This window comes from Rana temporaria, chromosome 3 (assembly GCF_905171775.1).
Source record: "Rana temporaria chromosome 3, aRanTem1.1, whole genome shotgun sequence".
NCBI classification, from domain to species: Eukaryota; Metazoa; Chordata; class Amphibia; order Anura; family Ranidae; genus Rana; species Rana temporaria.
The window spans coordinates 448,946,301-448,969,207 of record NC_053491.1 but is presented as its reverse complement, the minus strand read 5'-3'; the positions used below and the strand labels follow the sequence as shown (position 1 = coordinate 448,969,207).

The window sequence follows — 22,907 nt, the reverse complement described above, 5'->3', positions numbered from 1 at the left end:
TAAAATGAGAATTCCGGTATATATCCCAAAGTTTGTAAATGCTATAACTATTGCGCAAAACAATCGATATACACTTATTGGGAATTTTTACCAAAAATATATAGCAGAATATATATTGGTCTAAATATATGAATACATTTTACTTTTATTTTTATGGATGTGTTTTATAGCAGAAAGTACAAATATTGTCAGTCTTTTTTTGTTTATAGCACAAATAATTAAAAAAATGCAATGGTGATCAAATACCACCAAAAGAAAGCTCCAATTGTTGGGGAAAAATATTAATTTTTTATTTTATTGGTCTAAATTTAGGAAGAATTTTTTTTGTTGGATATGTTTTATAGCAGAACATAAAAATATATATATTTTTTTTAATTGTCAGTCTTTTTTTGTATAGCACAAAGAATAAAAAAAAACACATTGGTGATCAAATACCACCAAAAGAAAGCTCTATTTGTATGGAAAAATATGAAAATGTTATTCGGGTACAGCGCTGCTCAATTGTCAGGTATAGTTTAGCAGTGCCGTATCGCAAAAAATGGCCTGGTCATTAAAGTGGTTGTAAACCCCATTCATGAAAGTTGAACTAAGCACATATATCTGTAGTGTTTACGTGTCTCTCTCTCTAAAGCTCTAAGGCCGCGTACACACCATCGGTCCAAACTGATGAAAACGGACCGAAGTTCGGTTTCATCAGTCCAAACCGTCCGTGTGTATGCCCAATCAGTCTTTTGTCCTTTGGACCAAAAAAGTTAGAGAACTTGCTTTAATATCAAACCGATGGACCGCTGACTGATAGGTCCAAACCGATGGTTAGTACACAAATGCATCGGTTCAAAACCTGCACATGCTCAGAATCAAGTCGACGCATGCTTGGAAGCATTGAACTTCGTTTTTTCAGCACGTCGTGTGTTTTACGTCAACGCGATCTGCCCCGATCGGTTTTTGGAACTATGGTGTGTACGCCATCAGTCTGCTTCAGTGGTGAACCGATGAAAATGGTCCATCGGACCATTCTCATCGGATGGATCGACCGTGTGTACGCGGCCTAAGGGGTTAGTTTACAAATCCACTTTGCACTACAAGTGCACTGCAAGTGCACTTGGAAGTGCAGTTGCTGTAGATCTGAGGGGAAGATCTGAAATGAGGGCAAAGCTCTGTTGATTTTATCATCCAATCATGTACAATCAAAAATGCTGTTTTTTATTTTCCTTGTATGCCCTCCTCAAATCTACAGTGATTGCACTTCCCACAGGAGTTGATTTACTAAAGACAAATCCACTGTACACTACAAGTGCACTTGGAAGTGCAGTCAGTAAAGAACTGAGGGGACATGCAAGGAAAATAAAAAACAGCATTTTTGCTTGGATTAGATGATAGAAAACAGCAGTTTCCCCTTATTTCAGATATACAGCAACTGCACTTCCAAATACACTTGCAGTGCACAGTGGATTTTCCTTAGTAAGTCAACCCCATTGTGTCGTTTCTCTCTGGTGCTTCGTTCCTCTGTTTTCAGCATGAGTCCCTTCTGACAAGTTCTCCTACACATAACATGAGCTAAAAATTTGTGTTGGGGAGGTTAGAGGGAGTTTAACAGGGATTTTGTGTATTCAGACTACAGCTCGGCATGTTCCTTTATTCCTCTGCCTATGTGGAGGAGGGGTATCCCTTTTCACCAATCAGTTCTCACACGGTGTAATCCCCACCCACCCCTATGTGCTGCTGAAAGAGGAGGATTGATTTTTAACATGATCTGTACTTTCCCAAGAGTGTAGAAAGCTGATGACAGCAAATATACAAGTAATACTTATGTACTTTAGGATTATTTGTTTCATCTCTGTATATCTCCTGAGGCTGTTCACGTTAAGGGGGGGGAATCTTTCGGAGATCAAGTGGTTAAAAATGTTTTATGCTTGTACATGTGCATTAGAATTATATGATTTTAATTAATACAACATTAAGAAGTCAGTTATAGCTTTAAAATCACGAGTCCCTAACATGAGTTCTGAATGGATGAGTACTTGTTTCTTATAATCTAATTTGCTCTATATATCGCTCCCCACCAAAAAAACTTTTGATGTGATTGTAGATTTGGATATGGCTTCTCTCCTGTGTGAATTTTCTAGTGTTGAGTAAGATGTTCCCTTTGTATAAAGAATTTGTCACAGTTTAAAGATGTAAATGGCCTTTTCTCCCATGTGAATCCTCTGGTATATATTAACATTAAAACTATGTAAGAAGAACTTTCTATAATCTGATCATTTAAATGATTTCTCTCTTGTGTGAATCCTTTTATGTGTATTAAGAATAGAACCTTGTGAGAAGCACTTGCCACATTCTGAACACTTAAATGGTTTCTCTCCTGTGTGAGTTTTCTGGTGTTGAGTAAGATTACCATTTTCTGAGAAGCATTTTCCACATTCTGAACACTTAAATGATTTCTCTCCTGTGTGAATCTTCTGGTGTTTAGTAAGAGCAGAACTATATGAGAAGCACTTTCCACATTCTGAACACTTAAATGGTTTCTCTCCTGTGTGAATCTTCTGGTGTTGAGTAAGATTACCATTTTGTGAGAAGCACTTGCCACATTCTGAGCATTTAAATGGTTTTTCTCCTGTGTGAATTCTCTGATGTATGGTAAGACTAGAACCTTCTGAGAAGCACTTTCCACATTCTAAACATTTAAATGGTTTCTCTCCTGTGTGAATCTTCTGGTGTTGAGTAAGATTGCCATTTTCTGAGAAGCACTTTCCACATTCTGAACATTTAAATGGTTTCTCTCCTGTGTGAATCCTCTTATGCATATTAAGTTTAGAACCTACTGAGAAGCACTTTCCACATTCTAAACATTTAAATGATTTCTCTCCGGTGTGAATCCTTTTATGAACATTAAAATGAGAATTATCTGAAAAGCACTTGCCACATTCTGAACATTTAAATGTTTTTTCTCCAGTGTGAATTCTTTGGTGTGTAACAAGACTTGACTTTAAAGAGAAGGACTTGTCACATTCTGAACATTTGAATGGACTTTCTCCTGTGTGAATTCTCTTATGCATACTAAGTGTAGAACCATCAGAGAAGCATATTTCACACTCTGAGCATTGAAAGGTTTTTTCTCCTGTGTGATTTCTGTGATGTCTTGTAAGACTAGAACCTTCTGAGAAGCACTTGCCACATTCTGAACACTTAAATGGTTTCTCTCCTGTGTGAGTTTTCTGGTGTTGAGTAAGATTACCATTTTCTGAGAAGCACTTTCCACATTCTGAACACTTAAATGGTTTCTCTCCTGTGTGAATCTTCTGGTGTTTAGTAAGAGCAGAACTATATGAGAAGCACTTTCCACATTCTGAACACTTAAATGGTTTCTCTCCTGTGTGAATCTTCTGGTGTTGAGTAAGATTACCATTTTGTGAGAAGCACTTGCCACATTCTGAGCATTTAAATGGTTTCTCTCCTGTGTGAATCTTCTGGTGATTAGTAAGATCAGAAATATATGAGAAGCACTTTCCACATTCTGAACACTTAAATGGTTTCTCTCCTGTGTGAATCTTCTGGTGTTTAGTAAGAGCAGAACTATACAAGAAGCACTTTCCACATTCTGAACACTTAAATGGTTTCTCTCCTGTGTGAATCTTCTGGTGTTGAGTAAGATTACCATTTTGTGAGAAGCACTTGCCACATTCTGAACAATTAAACGGTTTCTCTCCTGTGTGAATTCTCAGGTGTTTAGCAAGAAGATCCCTTTTTAAGAAGGATTTGTCACATTCTGAACATTTATATGGCCTCTCTCCGGTGTGAATTCTCAGATGAACATTGAGATTGGACTTAGAAGTAAATATCTTCTGGCACTCAGAGCACGGATACAAATTTTCTCCTCTTTGGCTCATCTTGTGTTAATGTCAATCAGTTTAGCTGTGATTCTTTTTTTTCAACAATAGATGTTCAATTTACAGCTGAGCTTAGTAATTTACCTATATGAAAAATAAAAAGAGATGTTTACACAGATGTTATTATTACCAACAGACTGAGAAGTATAGCTATAAAACTTTACTGATTTTTAGATTAATAATTAAGCGTGCACACTATAGTCCAAAATCCATTCCAGATCCTTCAACACAAAAAAAATGATGTGTAGATCATCCCAAAATATATACCAAACCCTCATATATACATGCATCCTGGCTGAACAGGAAAGGGGGGTATAAGTTTGCACCCCCTCCCAACCTTGTTCCCTCCAGAGGGCTGAAAAATCTGCAGAATTTTTACAATTGACTTTAGTGACATTGAGGTTCAATATCTCTCAATTCCAGAACATTTTGGACTTTTAGGTCTATGTGACTCATCTTGTGTTAATGACAATCAGTTTAGCTGTGATTTATTCAACAATAGGTGTTTCGTTTACAACTGAGCTTAGCAATTTTCCTGTATGAAAAATAAAAATAGATGTTTTCACAGATTTGTAATATCACCAACAGACTGATATGTATAGCTATACAACTTTACAGATTTTTAGATTAATAAGTAAAAGTGTACACTATAGTTTATCATTATGGTGACCATAGCGGGATGTTATTTATAATAATGACTAGTCATGATAAGTACTTATGATCCAATTGTCATTAAATCATAAAAGTTTATTTTTTATTCCAAGTATAACTAAAAGCAAAGCTTTTTTTTGTTTGTTTTAGAGTAAAGATGGATGGGAAAACTGTTTTAGTGCAGTCTGTTTACCTGATAGGGAAATTCACATTCCCTATTTCTCCTGTTTACCATTATCATTGAAAGTGAAAGTAAAAGGAACCCACATTTTGGACTGTCCCTAGAAAAGTAATGGAGGGGACCTGTGCACACCCAAGGAATTCACATAATTAGCAGGGATTTTCTTTAACTTCCTACTTGGCTATGGAACAAAAAGTGAAGGTAAATCTCCCCAATTGGAGAAACATGGCAAAAAATAAACGGACAGGGGTTATAACCCTCCCATCCACCAAGTCAACAGGTTTTCAGTTACCTTTATATGTTACAGTGCTACAGTAAAAAAACTGGGGGACTAATCTGTAAACTTCCAGTTATGTTTAAAGCTGAGTATATTCACTTAGGTTTTTTGTTCATCTTGTGGGTAAAATGAAAAAAGAATAAGTAGATTCTCCCTTCCACATAAGCGAGGTGAATGGAGGAATCCAAGTCACTGCAACATTGTATTCTGACAGTGGGGCTCTGCACTGTGAGAATACACTGATTATCACCTGCAGCCACTGATCACCAAAGGTTTTCTAGCTTGGCCGTTCAACAAAAGTTAATGGGCATAATTCATTAAGCGATATTTTGCCATATCCGAGAATGCGGTAAAATAATGCACAGTGTTTTTTAAAAAACTGTGTAAGTCACAAAGAAACTCTCCTCAACCATTTAAGGACCACCTCCTGCACATATACGTCGGCAGAATGGCACGGCTGGGCACAAGCACGTACAGGTACGTCCTCTTTAAGTGCCCAGCCGTGGCGCCCACATCAAGGTCCCTGAAGCTCCGTGACCATGGGACCCGCGGACCAGATCGCCGCTGGAGTCCCGCGATCAGTCTCCAGAGCTGAAGAACGGGGAGAGCTGTGTGTAAACACAGCTTCCCCGTTCCTCACTGTGGCGCCGTCATCGATCGTGTGTTCCATAATATAGGGAACCACAATCAATGACGTCACACCTACAGCCACACCCCCTACAGTTAGAAACACAGATGAGGTCACACTTAACCCCTTCAATGTCCTCTTGTGGTTAACTACCAAACTGCAATTGTCATTTTCACAGTAAACAATGCATTTTTAATGCATTTTTTGCTGTGAAAATGACAATGGTCCTAAAAATGTGTCAAAATTGTCCAAAGTGTCCGCCATAATGTCGCAGTCACGAAAAAAATCGCTGATCACCGCCATTAGTAGTAAACATTTTTTTTTATAAAAATGCAATAAAACTATCCCCTATTTTGTAAACGCTATAAATCTTGCGCAAACCAATCGATAAACGCTTATTGCAATTTTTTTGACCAAAAATAGGTAGAAGAATACGTATCGGCCTAAAATGAGGAAAAAAATGTTTTTATATGTTTTTGGGGGATATTTATTATAGCAAAAAGTAAAAAATATTGCATTTTTTTCAAAATGGTCGCTTTATTTTTGTTTATAGTGCAAAAAATAAAACCACGATCAAATACCACCAAAAGAAAGCTCTATTTGTGGGGAAAAAAGGAAGCCAATTTTGTTTGGAAGCCACTTCGCATGACCGCGCAATTGTCAGTTAAAGCGATGCAGTGCCGAATCGCAAAAACTGGCCAGGTCCTTTACCTGCCTTAAGGTCCGGGTCTTAAGTGGTTAAAATCATGTGTTATATTTCCGAATTCTGCCTCAAATACCGCATGAAATTGTGTGGTAAGTTATCGCAAGGATCTCAATTGTGCAAGTGTAAAAGTGTAAGGCAGCCAACAATTTAATCATGGCTGGTATGGCATGGCTGCTCTGAGTTGAGGGCTCAAGGTACCCTATGAGATGGGTATACAGCACCATGATTAGTATCTTGGATAAGCGGAACTTCTTCAGGGTATCAGCAGATTTCCTATAAAAGGACCACTCGAGATCTTCTCCTCCTCCTTTTGTGCATTACTTTGAATTCCAGAAGATTGGATTCAAAAGGCTCCATGTGTGCTATGAAATGCCTCCAGAGACAACTCCTGAGTAGAACCTAGCTGATACCTACTCCAGCATGTACTTTCCTGTCTATTTTTTTAAACCAATCACTTACCTCTAACCCAGGATCTGACCATTATCATAGTTATCGCAAGCTTGGACCAGTACTTATTACTTTTATGCAGTATCTAACAACAGTTTTAGTGTTTGCGCAAAATACAGCATACGAACAATAGTGACTTGACATGTTCATTATCACATGCGTTAAATTGTCACGTGACCAGTATAATGCATGAGATAACCTTTAGTGAATTGTGCCCAATATGTCAATTGACTTCTGTTGGAAAAGGAAGGGCTACACACACACATCAAAATTCGACCTCTCCCTGCTGAACTGACCAAATTTTGATCTGTACGCACCCACCTTTACAAAGGCCTGCTGAGAAAATGGAAGTTCAATATGCTGCTGTAAACTAAAGCCTTGTACACACGCTTTTATTTTCGGATGACCGAACATCCATTTTTTGTGGCATGCTAGGCTCATGTCGGAAGTGAAGAGGTTACTCACAATATGAAAATTTTCGTACGACAAAATACAACGTCAGAAGTGACGTAATGTGTTGAATAGTTTTGTATGTGTTCTTTTGCTTCTAAGCATGCATAGTCATGCTCTTATGATTTTCCTTGTACGAAAACTGCACTAATGAAACAAAAATTGGATGTTGAGTTCACATCGACAAAAAATTTATAGTCTGCATATACAGCTTTTATCTGAGGAAAAAGTGAAATTGTCTGTCAAAAGCACCGTACTAACGATCTGAAAATCAGCAGGTCGCTCGTCATACTAATTTTTCCATCCGATTTTCATATCGTTTGTACGGACCTTTAGTCACTGACTAATTTATAGATTCAATTAGGTACAAGTGAATTAATGATATAGGTTATAGAGTGGACATGATGGACTTGTGTCTTTTTTCAACCTCACCTACTATGTACTATGTAATGAGGCTGATTTGCTAAAGTAGTTGAGAATTTTCACTTAAAAATGTATGTGAATATTCACTTCAAATATTCCAACAAATATAAAACAAATTCATGCCCTTTATAAATATCTAATCAAGTGCTGATAAGTATACATAAATTTACTTTTTAAATGATTGGATAATTGAAGTGAATATTCATGCAATTTATAGAGTAGAGATCCTCAGCTCCTTTAGCAAGTAAGCCTTTTGCCTTTCGCAACTAAGCCTAAATGTCTTTTTACACATATTTTTAATCATAGAGAGTTAATCAGAGTAGATATTAGAAAAACATGTATATCTAATCACAACACGTAAAATGCTCTCAATAGAAAAACATCTTTGTATCTAATTTCTGCCTCACTTTCATTCCGATTAAAGTGCATCTAAAACCCAAATTGTATATGTTGCTGCTAACAAGTCTTTCATGTAATTTCCTGCATTAATTTTTTCCAGGCTATATTTTTTCCTTTTTTACTTTGTGATGTATATTTTGATATATTTTGAACGGTGCAACTATCCTTGTTTTTCATTGATCATCCCAGTCATTAGCATTTTAATACTGGGAGGGGATATACAGTATTGGGATAGATCCTTAAACTTAACAGTATGATAATTGGCTCAATAGATACCAAAAACAACTTAAACAAGGATGTCATTGTGAATGGAAATGCTTAGAAATGTTTTGGTCTTTTCCAAAGATTATTGTTTTATCTGAACACTTGTACATAAAATATGAATAGCTTGTTAAAAAAACATTGAGATATAGGACAAATCCTGTACCCAATTTAGTTGCCCTATGTGAAATTTGGAGAAAGAATAGTTTTAGTATGGTGACATATGGAGAAAAACTTTTGATTAAAAAACATAGAGCTTTCTATTGCAAACCTTGAATTGCTTCACTTCAAATATTCACTTCAAATATTCCAGCAAGTTTAAAACAAATTCATAACAATTCTGAATATCTAAGCGCCGATAAAATAGGTAAACATGAATTTTCTTTTTAAATGGTTGGATCATTTAAGTGAATATTGATGTAATTTATAAAGTAAAGATTCTCAGCTCCTTTAGAAAATAAGCCAAAGCCCCATACAGATGATTAGATTTTCTGCAGATTTTTGTCTTCAGATTTACCAAAACCATGTAGTGCAAGGTCCTCCCTGATTGCATACAAATTAAAACTCTTAAGGTTTGACCTCATAATATATGGTTTTGATAAATCTGAAGACAAAAATCTGCTGAAAATCTAATAGTGTGTATGGGGTCTAAGGCCCCATATAGACGAGACGCTGGTAAACTCGAGTTCAGAGGCATTTGGGCATTTTTTTCAACTGCCCCTGAACACATTTAATGTTATCCTATGTGTCCATGCACACATTCACGTTTTTTTGCGTTTTAAAGCAGTTGGGTTTAGGCTCGTTTTTTCAGACCCAAAATTTTGGGTTCAGACGCAAACGTTTTTGCGTTTCAAAGCCTTGGGAGGGTCTACAATGTCTTTGTTATGAACGCTGATAGCCGCAAATGCAGTAAAACGCCGCTAAACGCGGCAAAACGCCGTGAAATACGCGGCAAAAACGGGCGTTTTAAACGTCGGTTTTTGCCTTTGAAAACTTGAGTTTACATGTGTTTGCATTTGCTTCTCGTGTGCATGGGGGGATAAGGCTCCATGCACACTAGCATTTTTGTAAGCTCCTAGAAGCTAAATAGTGTCCATGCACACTACTTTAGGCTATTAGCATTTTTTGAGCTTCAGCTTCTAGGAGCAGGAAAAAAATTGTTTTTGTAGAGTTTCTTGGAGCGTTTTCCAGCAGAAATGCTCCTAACTGCTTCTACAAGCTAGGAAAAAGTTTCCATGTACACTGGGCTTAAAAAAAGTCGTTCTCTTGCAGTAAAATTGCTCATATAGAGCATTTCTGTACAAAGTTTAGATTTAATTTTTAGTTTTGGAGATTTTTACGTTTTTTCTGCCAGTACCGTATATACTCGAGTATAAGTTTTTCAGCACATTTTTTTGTGCTGAAAATGCCCCCTTGGCTTATACTCGAGTCACCTTTTTGCGCCTGATCTCCTCGGATCCGGTACCGGTACCTGGTAAATTTTGCACACATGTAGCACCACTCTTCCTCTACAAGTGTGCAAAGTTTGTTGTCTGGGGGACCTACGGCTGGGGAGCACCGATTTTTCAATGCCGGGCACCCCTTCCATAGACTTCCATGTTAAACGTCAGTCTAGTCATGGACACAGTGAGGCATGGGCATAGTGAGGCATGGGCACAGTGAGGCATGGACACAGTGAGGCATGGACACAGTGAGGCATGGGCACAGTGAGGCATGGGCACAGTGAGGCATGGACACAGTGAGGCATGCACATGGACACAGTGAGGCATGCACATGGACACAGTGAGGCAAAGTGAGGCACAGTGAGGCATGCAGATGGACACCCTAGGCTTATACTCGAGTCAATATGTTTTCCCAATTTTTTGTGGTAAAATTAGGTGCCTCAGCTTATATTCGGGTCAGAAAATTGGAAAGAGGACGGGGGTAACAAACCCCGGGACTTTTAAACGGTGTCAGTAAATGAAGAGAATATAATCAGTACAAAAATATAATTTATTGAATAAATCACATACATAAAAGTGGAAGTGAAAACAACCACAGATTAAACAAATATGCGTTAGTTCAAGGAGGAGCCACATTCATGGCTTGTACATGGTATGCCCATTGCCCAACATGTTTCGCCCCAAACGGGGCTTCATCAGGAGCTTAATACAAGGCATGCCATGGAGCAGCAGATCCAAATACGCAATGAAAGAGGTAATAAAATACAATAAAAGTTAAGGAAGGGAATAGGAGAAACCTAAATTCCCAACTATATGCCTCAAACGAAGGGGCCTCCAGGAATTAATCAATCCCACAGTGAACAGGATGGCTGACTGCAAAGAACAGGAGATCCACAGAGCTTAAATAGTCTCCATGGTCTTCCAAGGCAGAAAAAGCAGTCAGATCTGTTCAGCCTGAATCACTGGAATGATGGAGTGGTGGGAACAACGCTGCAACAGCAGCAATGAGAGTTTCCTGGGCCAAAAAACCCTGTCAGTCAGCTTCCTTTTGTGACTCTACTCTTCAAAGTACACTCTTTCAGCCATCCTGTTCACTGTGGGATTGATTAATTCCTGGAGGCCCCTTCGTTTGAGGCATATAGTTGGGAATTTAGGTTTCTCCTATTCCCTTCCTTAACTTTTATTGTATTTTATTACCTCTTTCATTGCGTATTTGGATCTGCTGCTCCATGGCATGCCTTGTATTAAACTCCTGATGAAGCCCCATTTGGGGCGAAACATGTTGGGCAATGGGCATACCATGTACAAGCCATGAATGTGGCTCCTCCTTGAAGCTACGCATATTTGTTTAATCTGTGGTTGTTTTCACTTCCACTTTTATGTATGTGATTAATTCAATAAATTATATTTTTGTACTGATTATATTCTCTTCATTTACTGACACCATTTAAAAGTCCCGGGGTTTGTTACCCCCGTCCTCTTTCCAATTTTCTGTTTGTTAATTTGGGATGTGGTGTCTTGACATTGATCTCCTATGCCTCACCTAAGTTTTTTATATTCGGGTCAGCTTATACTCGAGTATATATGGTAAGCTCCAATCAGAAACAAGAACCAGAAGGTTTTTTTTTCCTGCCTCTCAGGCTCCATGCACACTGGGCTTTAAAAAAATGCCTGTTCTCTCTGGATTAAAAAGCGCTCATATAGAGCATTTTTTTTCAAAGTTTAGACGAGTTTAGGGGAGTTTTACATTTTTTCTGCCTCCAAGCTCCAATCAAAAATGCGAATGAAAAAAATTAAAACTCTCCTAAACTCGTCTAAACTTTGTACAAAAAATGCTCTATATCATGGGTGCTCAACCTGTGGCTCTCCAGCTGTTGCAGAACTACAATTCCCATGAGGCATTGGAAGCCGCTGACAGTTACAAGCATGACTCTCGAAGGCAGAGGCATGATGGGACTTGTAGTTCCGCAACAGCTGGAGAGCCACAGGTTGAGCACCCATGCTCTATATGGAAGTTTTTTTCTTCAAAAAGAACAGACATTTTTAAGCCCAGTGTGCATGGAACCAAACACCTTTTTTAGCTTTTTTTCAAAATAATCTATGTACAGCAAAAATGCTAATGCTCCTAACTTCTAAAAGCTTCTAAATGCTCCTAAAAGCTACTAAAATTCTACTAGAAGCTGGAACAAAAATGATATTATCAGCATTTTTCATCCAGCATTTTTCTGCCATTTTTCTAGCTTATAGTGTGCATGGAGCCTAAATGTTTTTCACACATAATTTGTAATCTTAGAGAGTTAATCAGAGTAGATCTTAGAAAAATCTATATATATCATGACATCATGACTACAGTATACTTGTTATGGCCAGATCTGTTTCCCAGAAGAATTCTATTTTGTGAGAGACAAACTAAATAATAAAAAAGCATAATTTTATCTACAATTTCTGTTTCACTTTCATTCAGATTGAATTGTATTTAAACACCAAATTGTATATTTTGCTGCTAACAAGTCTTTCATGTAATTCTTGCATTCATTTTTTCCAGGCTATTTTTTTATGGGAATTGTAGTTCATGAACAACTGGGGGGCCATCGTTTTGAGACCCCCACCCTAGATTGTATACTTTTGGACTATTGCACACATTCCCCTCTGCTCATCTCCATAATACATGCATTATAAGAGCAATAATGAAAATTTTAAAAACAAAAGCAAAACAAATATTCTGCTGGACAGAATATATTATAATAATGCCCAAAAAATAGAAACAGAAACCTAGTGCTACCTATATATACACCAGATCAGTACATGAGAATAAAACTCCTCAGCAGGGCCACAGAGAACAATAAAAAGTCTCAAAGACTTTCATCCTACCTCCCCTATTAAAAAATAAAATTCTCCAGAGATACATCTTGAACACTAAATATCAAACCAATAACCAAATTCAAATGCAAATGATGAACAAGGGTAATGTACACAATTAGTGCAACATTTGCTTGAAAATAAAATAAAATAAGTCCGTAACACATTCAAGCTGAAATACATTTGTCAAAGTAACAAGACGTGTGAACGAGTAAATTAATTGCACCATCAAACAATGTATAGATACCTGGAATAGTGTAGAATAGTTAGAGATATCTCAGCAGCTCCCTCTTCTCCTGACCAGTCTGTAATACTAGTAACTCACTGAGCTCTACCTCATCTTATATACAGTTTACCACCACTCACCAACATGAAGTGATATTAGATTTGCTAATAGGTTTAATTTACCTAACTAAAGGCATGTTTATTACTTCTTATTGAACAGTGCAACTTTCCTTTGTTTTCATTGATCATCCCAGTCATTAGCATTTCTATACTGGGAGGGGATATACAGTATCAGGAAGGATCCTTAAACTAAACATTCAGATATACTGTAGGACCCATCCTGACCCCTATTCAGTTGCCCTATGTGAAATGTGGATAAATAATAGATTTAGTATGGTAACACATGGAGAAAAACCTTTGTTGAAAACAACACAGAGCTTACTATTGCAAACCTGAAGAATCACTTGTCTGGTCATTTTGCTAACCCTCTGGATTAAGTCACTTTCCTATAATATATAACCTATCATAAAAATCAGAATTCCTAATCTGTATATCTACAGATATTTTTTTTATATACGGTTAATTATTTAAATATTTTCTTAACCACTAGCCGACCACCCAACGTCGTTACATGTCAGCTATTTGAAGAGGAATATTGTTGTTATGGCAGCACCTAGCTGCCATAACCCGGTATCCTCTTCTTCAGCAGGCGGTCGGTTTTCAGATAAAAGTGGTCTCTGCAGCAGATTTGCCGCAAGAACACTTTTATCTGTGGGGGAGAGGGGTCCCCACCGTGGTTCGGTGGTCTCTGTCGCTTACAAGACCTGTCGGTAGCAACAAAGCCAATAGCATCCTTCCTCCGTTTGACTTGCTGCCGAGTAATGGGAAGATGGCCCCCACTTGGCTCCATAGCATTGACTGGCAGAAGCAACGTCAAACATAACTTCCACCCAGTGCTTTTAACGTTGTTTTATTTTTCTCCAATTAAACTTTGTTATTGCATTTTATTGTAAATATGAGATGTGAGGTCTTTTTGACCCCACATCTCATATTTAAGAGGTCCTGTCATGCTTTTTTTCTATTACAAGGTATGCGCAATTTTGAAGTCTGACATGTTGGGCATCAATTTACTCGGCATAGCATTATCTTTCACAATATAAAAAAAATTGTGCTAACTTTACTGTTGGTTTATTTTTTTATAAAAAAAAAGTATTTTTCCCAAAAAAAGTGTGCTTGTAAGACCACTGTACAAATACGGTGTGACAGAAAGTATTGCAACAACCATCATTTTATTCTCTAGGGTGTTAAAAAAAAATATATATATATATATAATGTTTGGGGTTTCTAAGTAATTTTCTAGCAAACAAAACTGATTTTAACTTGTAAACACCAAGTCTGAAAATCAGGCACAGTCCTTAAAGGGGTTGTAAACTCTCCTTTTTTATTTTTTTTAAATAACAAACATGTCATACTTACCTCCACTGTGCAGTTTGTTTTTCACAGAGTGGACCCGATCATCCTCTTCTGGGGTCCTCCAGCAGCGCTGGTAGCTCCTCCCCGCATCGAGTGTTCACCTCGGGAGAAATGCTCCCCTTGGTGGACCCCTGTGCGAGCATGCTCCCGAGTCCTGCTTCTGCGTGTTTTCACACAGAGCAGCGGGACATGGCCTCTCCCCCTGGCGCCCGCATGAGCCGGGACCTCATGCAGAGAGTGAGAGCGCGCCTCCACCAAGAGAATGAAGGGGCTCAGGTAAGTTAAACAGGAGCTGGGGGTCTGTCACTGCCAGAAGTTGTTTTACCTTGATGCATACCATGCATTAAGGTAAAACACCACAAGTGTTTACAACCACTTTAAGTGGTTAAAACAAAAAAATCACTTAAAATCTCCCAAAGTGCATCTGTGCTAAAAAGTCCAAAAAAATCCAAAACCCAAATCCCAGTTCTCAATCAAAAGGCTGAGACAGCGTGATCCAACACTTCTTAAGCCCCATACACACTTTCAGTTTTCTTGTGGGTTTTTCTCTTCAGGTTTACCAAAACCATGTAGTGCGAGGGCCTGCCTGATTGCATACGAATTGAAACTCTTATGCCCTGTACACATGATCGGTCCATCCGATGAGAACGGTCTGATGTATTTTTCCATTGGTTAACCGATGAAGCTGACTGATGGTCAATCGTGCCTACACACCATCAGTTAAAAAAACGATCATGTCAGAACGCGGTGACGTAAAACACAACGACGTGCTGAAAAAAAAGAAGTTCAATGCTTCCAAGCATGCGTCGACTTGATTCTGAGCATGTGAACAAGTTTCAATTTTTTTAACCGATGGATAAATAACCAATGGCGCCCACACACGATCGCTTTGGTCTGATGAAAACGGTCCATCAGACCTTTCTCATCGGTTTGACCTCATATTAGATGGTTTTGGTAAACCTGAAGAGAAAAACCTGCAGGAAAACTCATAGTGTGTATGGAGCTTTAGATTCAGATGGCTAATGTGCTCCTTTCATCAGAAAAGTTCTAAAAGATTAGTTTCATATTAGAATTTGAATTTTTTTTGACCGAATTCCTAAAAGGTGGATCAAATTTGAAAAATTCTATTAGATTAAAAAAAATCTACTGCATTCGAAAAAATTCTACCGCATTTGAAAAAAATCGACTAAATTTGAAAAAACTACCACATTCAATTTTTTTTTACATATAACCATTTTCCAAAATTTTAATTTCATATAGAATGAAATCGAATTGGAATTGAAAAGATTAGAATAGAATAGAAAACTTAATAAACTAGAAAAACAATAGAACAGAATAGAATCAATTATAATATATATTATATTTTATTCTATTCTCTTGTCTTTCTTTTCTATTCCATTCTAATCTTTTCTATTAAAATTTGAATTAATTTTATACGAAATTCGAATTTCTTATTGAATCAAATGGAATTTGAAGAGAAAAGATTATAAAAGATTAGTTTCATATTAGAATTTGAAAAAAATTTGACCGAATTCCTAAAAAGTTGATAAAATTTGAAAAATGTAATTAAATTAGAAAAAATCTACTGCATTTGAAAAAATTCTACCGCATTTGAAAAAAATCTACCGAATTAGAAAAACTACCGCATTTGAAAAAAATCTACTAAATTAGAAAAAACTACCACATTCGATTTTTTTTATGTATAACCATTTTTCAAAATTCGAATTTCATATAGAATGAAATCGAATTGGAATAGAAAAGATTAGAATAGAATATATTATATTTTTTTTCTATTCTGTTCTATTGTTTTTCTATGCTTTTCTTTTCTATTATTTTCTATTCTATCCTGTTCTGTGCTATTGTTTTTCTATACTATTCTTTTATACTATTATTTTCTAGTATTCGATTCTATGTTAATCTTTTCTATTCAAATTCCATTTCATTCTATACGAATTTCGAATTTCAGGAAATGGTTATATATAGTTTTGTTTAAATGTGGTAGCATTATTTCGAATTTGATAATTTTTTTCGAATTCGGTAGATTTGTTTTCGAATGCGTCAGAATTTTTCGAATGCGGTAGAATTTTTTTCGAATACGAAATGAATCCCGAAAACGAATGTAATGAATGCTACGAACTTAACTAAACTAATTTAATTAAATAACGAATTGAAACGAAACACATTTTTTCATCCTGCACATGTCTAGTGAATAAGCATTTGCACTTTATTTAAATTATTAAATAGAATATTTTTAGTTTCACTCTATTTCACATATTATCAATATTATTTAAGTCATTCCTCATATAAGAAGAGGGTAGATTGTTTCAGTGAATGGCTGAGATTTTTGAATCATATAAAGTCCATCTTTTTTAGAATTAATACATATTTGCTACAAATTGTTAACACAATTATGGATATTCCAGAGCTTTGCGCTGCAAACATATTTATTGCATTATCTACTAGTATTTTATTAGGATTGAGCAGCAGCATTCTCAATTGGGATCCACAATTGTCCAGGTAGTTCTGTGGCGCTGATTCTTCTTTTCTGTTGTGTCCTTTAACCACTTGCCTACTGGGCAATTTTAACCCCTTACTGCCCAGGCCAATTTTCAGTTTTCAGTTCTGTCATAAATTTTTATGACAATTGCGCAATCATGCAACACTGTATTTTTTAAATTGAAATGAAATTTTTATAATTTTTTCACTCAAATACAGTTTTTTTTGGTGGTATTTAATCACCCCTGGGTTTTTATTTTTTGCTAAACAAACATACAAGAAAGACCAAAACAATTTGAAAAACGTTTTTCATAGTTTGTTCTAAAATTTAGCAAACAGGTATTTTTTCTCCTTCACTGATGTGCGTTGATGAGTCTGCACTGATGGGCACTGATGAGGTGGCACTGATAGGCTACACTGATGGCCACTGATGAGGTGGCACTGGCGGTCAGGGATGAGACTGCACTGATAAGCTGCACAGATGGGCACAGATAGGTGGCACTGAAGAGCACTGATAGGCACCCATATGTGGCACTGATAGGCAGCACTGAAAGGTGGCACTGATGAGAAGGCACTGATGGGCCCTGATTGGCAGCACTGATGGGAACGTATTGACAGCACTGGTAGGCAGCACTGGTTGGCATTGATAGGCAGAACTGGTGGGCACTGTTGGGACTTGTAAATGTCGGTTATACACAAGCCGATTATCAGCTCTCCTCTCCTCATGCTGTCAGTGTAAGGAAAGGAATTTCCGATAACCGGCTTGTGTTTACATTGTGATGAGCTGTGATTGGACACAGCTCATCACATGGTAAAGGGCCGCTGTGATTGTCCCTATACCCAATCTGTGATCAGCAGTGTCCTAAGGAATCACAAAGCATGATCATGGGAGAACGTTATGTGACACCCTCCTGGCAAAGTGAGCTCACGCTGTAGCCCTCTTTTGGCTATAGTGTTGGTGAGAGGAGGTTTAATAACATGTTTGATTGATGCCCCAAACCTGCCTGTAAAGTGGCACACTTGTACTATGTCTTAAAAAGAAAGCGACATCTAAGTAGAAGAAAAGCATTTAAATCCATTTGCAGATAATTAGAGGTCTGATCCCCAGCCTGCTTCTGCATGTAAGCAAAGTGGCCAGGGGATCCCAGGGGATGTCATTGAATGTATGGTCAAATTTGTCAGCAAGAAAAACTAAAAAAAGTGAACGTACCCCAACAAAAAAAATAAATCTTACCAAACCCTTGTCCAAGCATGCAGCCTGGCTGGTAAGGCATGCACAGCAGTACTGTGTATGCTAGTCTGTGTATATATACATTTGGGATAGGGACCTTGGATTGTAAGCTCTATGAGGGCAGGGATTGATGTAAATGTATAATATATAAAGTGCTGCAAAAATTGGCATATATTCATTCATGTAATAATATTTACAGGTAAAATTTGCTGAAAATATTTATAAATTTCAGCGTGGTGGAGCTTCAATTACCCTTTGTGATGACGTTGTGCTCACAAAGAACAAACTTTTAAATGTAAAATCTTCCTGATTGTAATCCAAATTCTAAATATATAATCCAGCCGCTTCCCAACCTTCAATGGTGGAAAAGTGCTGTAAATAGCATAGTGTGGATCAAAAAAGTTTTATAGAAAAAAAAGAACAATCTTTAAGAAATACCTGATACATTTATTATTTGACACAGCCACTTGGATGACATGATAATCCAGATATTTTGCCACATTTAATTCATTGCTTTCTGTATGGTTTTCTATATTTCTAGCTCTAATTTATATTGGCCATTGTTAATGTTCTGTGTTCTTCAAATATCATCCAATGTAGTTTAGTCAAGACAGCAAGCATAATTTTGCTTGCAAACCTACAGAATTACAAGTACCTGATATTACTTTGTTTAAAAGCAAGCCTATAATTACATATCACACTTCACATAAATTAAAATGTCTTGCAGAACTGAAGCTGGATATACAGGGGTGTCAGAGAACCCTTCTTCAACACAACAAAGTTTGATTCAGGGTTCTCTTCCGCTGTGCTTTTGTTTACTCATAGGTAGACTCCCCCTCACCAGAATACACTGATCAGCACTTGCAGCCATTGGCTGGTTTTCCAGCATGACTGTTCGACAGAAGCCAGCCATTAGACGAGCTTCTCTTGAACAGGACGTACACACTTACAAAAAGTTGTCCGATTCCTGCTGTACCGGCAGATTTTCAATATGTGTGTACCAAGCTTGATTCGTCGTATTATTTGTAATTGACAAGTATCGCTTTCATGACATTAAAGTGTTACTAAACCCACAACAGTAAAATTAGTCTGTATATGCAGTAAATCATGCTTGTTATACACACTAGGGAACCTAAGGGGTTAATCCTCTGCATTGTGCAAAAAGGCTGTTTGATCCTGTCTTCTCCGATCCTCCCCTTCTTCCACTGACTCCAGAACATGTCTGGATAAGACACAGCCTTTGGAGTTAGGCTGCACATGCTCAGTTTGGTGTGTATTGTTAGAGAAGAATTTTTTCTTGGGAGAGTGATGTGATCAGCACAGGGCCAATCAGCACTACCAGGCATGGGCGTCCACTGAACTTTTTTCAGGGGGGGGCATCATTTTAAGGTCATCCATGCTCGGTCCCTTTTTGACAATATGTATGGATGAATAGGAATGGTGGCGCTGCCTAAGTGTATGCCTGCGTCTGTGTAGGCCTAAAGGTGGTCCACACTGACCAGGGTGAACTGTGGAATAGCCCAATAGTCCCAGTTGGGCTAGGTGGGAGCTACGCTGGGGAGAGTCCCAAAATTCCACAAGGACTTGAGAGCAACGGCTCTGAGGCTGTCAGCTACACTTAAAGTGCTCTGTGGATATTCCCTAATGCTAGACGCCGACAGAGATATACAAAAGGTGTGCTGCTAGACAATGGGATGCCTGAAGATGCCAGAGTGCGCCTGAGTTTAAAACGAGAGGTGCTGCCTCTATCTAGCAGAAATACCAGATATAAAATTCCAAAATATAGGCGGATGCCTGTATGGGAAACAGTGATATAAGACAGGTGTCTTGTACCAATGTGTGCAAATGAAAGATATGTCAGGTTATGAATGGGTGTATACCAGAAACCATCAATAATATAGATATCACAGTAAATAACAGCAAGGTGTGTAGCAGATGCACAAATCCCAGTATCAACAGACCAGCCTGTGATCAAGCCAGGCAAGTATACTCAGTATTGTCCGTGGTCCTAGAATATGGAGGAAAAAACTGGTGGTATATAGCAATCTGTAGCTGTCACATATATAGTCCATACATGTCCATTAAACCATTAAAGCATAGGAAATAGAGAAATGAAGGAATCTTGGTAATGCAATGGGAGTCCGATATAAGAGTATAGATGTGGTATAGAGGTGCTCCTACAACACACTGCGGCGTGGTCCCGGTGCTCCCCTCAGGGTTCCCCACTCACCAGATAGAGGTCCCCTCTTGGGGTGGCGTGCATGTATTGTGGGGTCTTATATCCGTTGCTCCGCTCCAATCCTTTCTCCAGAGAGATATCAGGCTCCCGATGTTCCCAGGACTCTACTTCCTTGTTTCCTCAAAAGAAAAATCCAAAAGCTCCAATGGTGTGATAAAGTATGAGACCACGTGGTATAGCAAAAAGATGTGGTATTTATTGGTAGATAAAAAATATAATATATATATAACCTGCTGTGGGGCTGGTTGCTGCAGCAGTACAAACAATGCCAATGACCACACTACTCCAATAATGGAGTGTACAGGTGAGGGTAAAAAATCATGTTAAAATGTTTATCATAAAATAACAGATGCAAAAAGCAAAAAGCAAAAAACAAAACCAAAAAAACAAAAAAAGGGGAAGATCCGTGGTCTACAGCGAGCAGCGCTAAAGGCTGCAAGTAGCCAGCGTGTGTCAGCACTAGCTTGTCTGTGAGGCCAACGTGTGCTGCCTAGGTGTTTGGCGTGCGCTCCAACCAAACCACCTGCCGTAACCCGGAAGTGACGTAGCACGTGACGTAGCCTGACGTACGTTTCGAAATCTAGTTCGTCTTCTGAGGCTTGTCAATGTAACGTCAGTTCTTGGTATTTATGGGAGTCGCCGGGCCGCAACGTACCACCCACCCACTGTGGGCTCATCCAATGATATTACCCTGTTGGCGCGCAACAGCCAATGGTCGGATAGGATTGATGGGGGCTAGGTACACCCTGGGAGTTAAATATCCGCGGCACGGCGTGTCCCATATACATACTCATAAAAGGAACTATAAAAGGGTATAGTAAATCTATGCAGTATTGTCTAGCAAAACGCAACTGGTGACATCTAATATATGGGGAAAAAGTTTCTGTCAGAGTGTTTGTTAGACTATTAGGGGTGGGGACAAATCCAACCTATGGAAGTATTATTATATGCATACGGAATATACAAAGAGTGTTATAAGGGAGTCAATTAGAGAAATACCTGTGTGCAAAGTAATGTACACCCCTCTGGGTGATCATGAGGTAAGTATTGTCCATGGTTATATGACGGATGTCCCATAAGCTGACAAGAACAGAGGGTAGTATGTACATAAGTGCTAACAGTGCACTAAGAGTGCATATCTATGTACTCATAGTATGAGTCTATGATAGATAAGTGAATAAGCTCATATTTAGAGTGTGTCCTAAATAATAATCAGAAACATATTGTGAACTCAATACATTATTTATCCTAGTGATGATTCTACACGTGATTAGAAATCATAAAGGTAGTGCTAAATGTACTGCCTCTATGTCCTCTGCTGGAAGAAGAGTTATACTGTGTCACATAAGGACATGAGGCACATGGTGTTCAAATACTAAGTGTTGGTATCACACCTTAATAACAAAGGTAATAAGTGAATGACTCTATATAAGAGCTGGTGCTAATAAATAAACACTATTGTGTGTAGATAAAGGTGAAGCCTCTTAGGGCGTGAACATAAATAATAAACTAGATTAACCAGCAATAATATCTGTAAAAGATCCTCAGAAAGTATAGGTAGGAGTAATGAGTGGATAATCAATAAACAGAATAAGCAATAAACAGAATTAGTAGGAAGGTAGCATATGTGAATGCCCCCAAGGGACAGCAGGGGGGGTTTAGGGGTTGGCTAAGAAACAGTTAAGATCTATATCCACATTGAGGCCATGTGGCACCAATGTCCCCAGTCGATAAATCCAGCTCGTTTCGTTTTGCGAAACGGCTATTTCTTTATTCCCTCCCCTCCAGTTATCTTTAATGCTGCCTATGCCATAGAATATGAGGCCTGAAGGGTCCTTATGATGGAACTCCTCAAAGTGCCGATACAGGTGATGTTTTGAGGACCCTTTCCTAATGAGATTAATGTGCTCTCTTATCCTAATTCGCAGTTCCCTGGTGGTTCTACCTATGTACTGCATATGACAAGGACACTCAATGGCATATGTGACATGGGTGGTGTTACATGTAATGAGATTTCGGATCTTGAACACTTTCTGGTCATTCCTCGATCTAAATTCAGTTTTTCTCCGGGGTTGAGGTTTGCTAACTCTGCACGCTAAGCACCTTTGACATTTAAAAAAACCCTTAAGATCTGGGCATATCTCAACTTGTTTTGGGGGGTTGATAACATTGTGTACCAAATGGTGCCTGAGGGTGGGGGCCTTTCTGTAGATGAATGAGGGCTTATTGGGAAGGATTTTGGTTAGTATACAGTCTTCCTTCAAGATAGGCCAGTATTTTTTAAGGATATTTTCAAATTCCTTGTACTGGGAATTAAAACCTGTAATGAAAGGGCAATTATTCCGGCTTTGGCCTGTTGATGTTTTCTGCTTAAGGAGATCTTTGCGATCTTTCTGTGAGACTTCAGTTTGCAATTTTTCCAGGCTTTCAGAGTTATACCCCTTCTCTTTAAATCTACCCACAACGTTTTGGGCTTGCCTTGCATAATCCTCATCTGAGTCACAATTCCTTCTAAGCCTAAGCAGTTGTCCTTTAGGAATATTGGCCTTCCATTTCGGATGGTGGCAGCTGTTGATAGGAATGTATCCATTCCTATCGGTCTCTTTGAAAAATGTTCTGGTGTGTAATGCTG

At 38.1% G+C, this 22,907-nt stretch overlaps 1 protein-coding gene across 3 annotated transcripts in view; it reads right to left on the bottom strand.

Annotated features, from left to right (window-relative positions):
* Positions 1-2,258: 2,258 nt before the first annotated feature.
* LOC120933403 (zinc finger protein 665-like) overlaps positions 2,259-22,907 on the bottom strand; it is a 62,862-nt gene continuing 42,213 nt past the window's right edge. Inside the window, exons 1-2 of one of the 3 annotated variants that reach the window (XM_040346610.1) lie at positions 3,142-4,232; positions 2,259-3,057 (exon numbers count right to left, since the gene is read on the bottom strand). In XM_040346610.1, coding sequence (XP_040202544.1) covers positions 2,259-3,057; positions 3,142-3,887 — 1,545 coding nt within the window. In that variant the 5' untranslated portion in view covers positions 3,888-4,232. Of the gene's footprint in view, positions 4,233-22,907 lie in introns of those variants that run through there. The other 2 variants (XM_040346614.1, XM_040346613.1) reach the window with 2 other exon arrangements.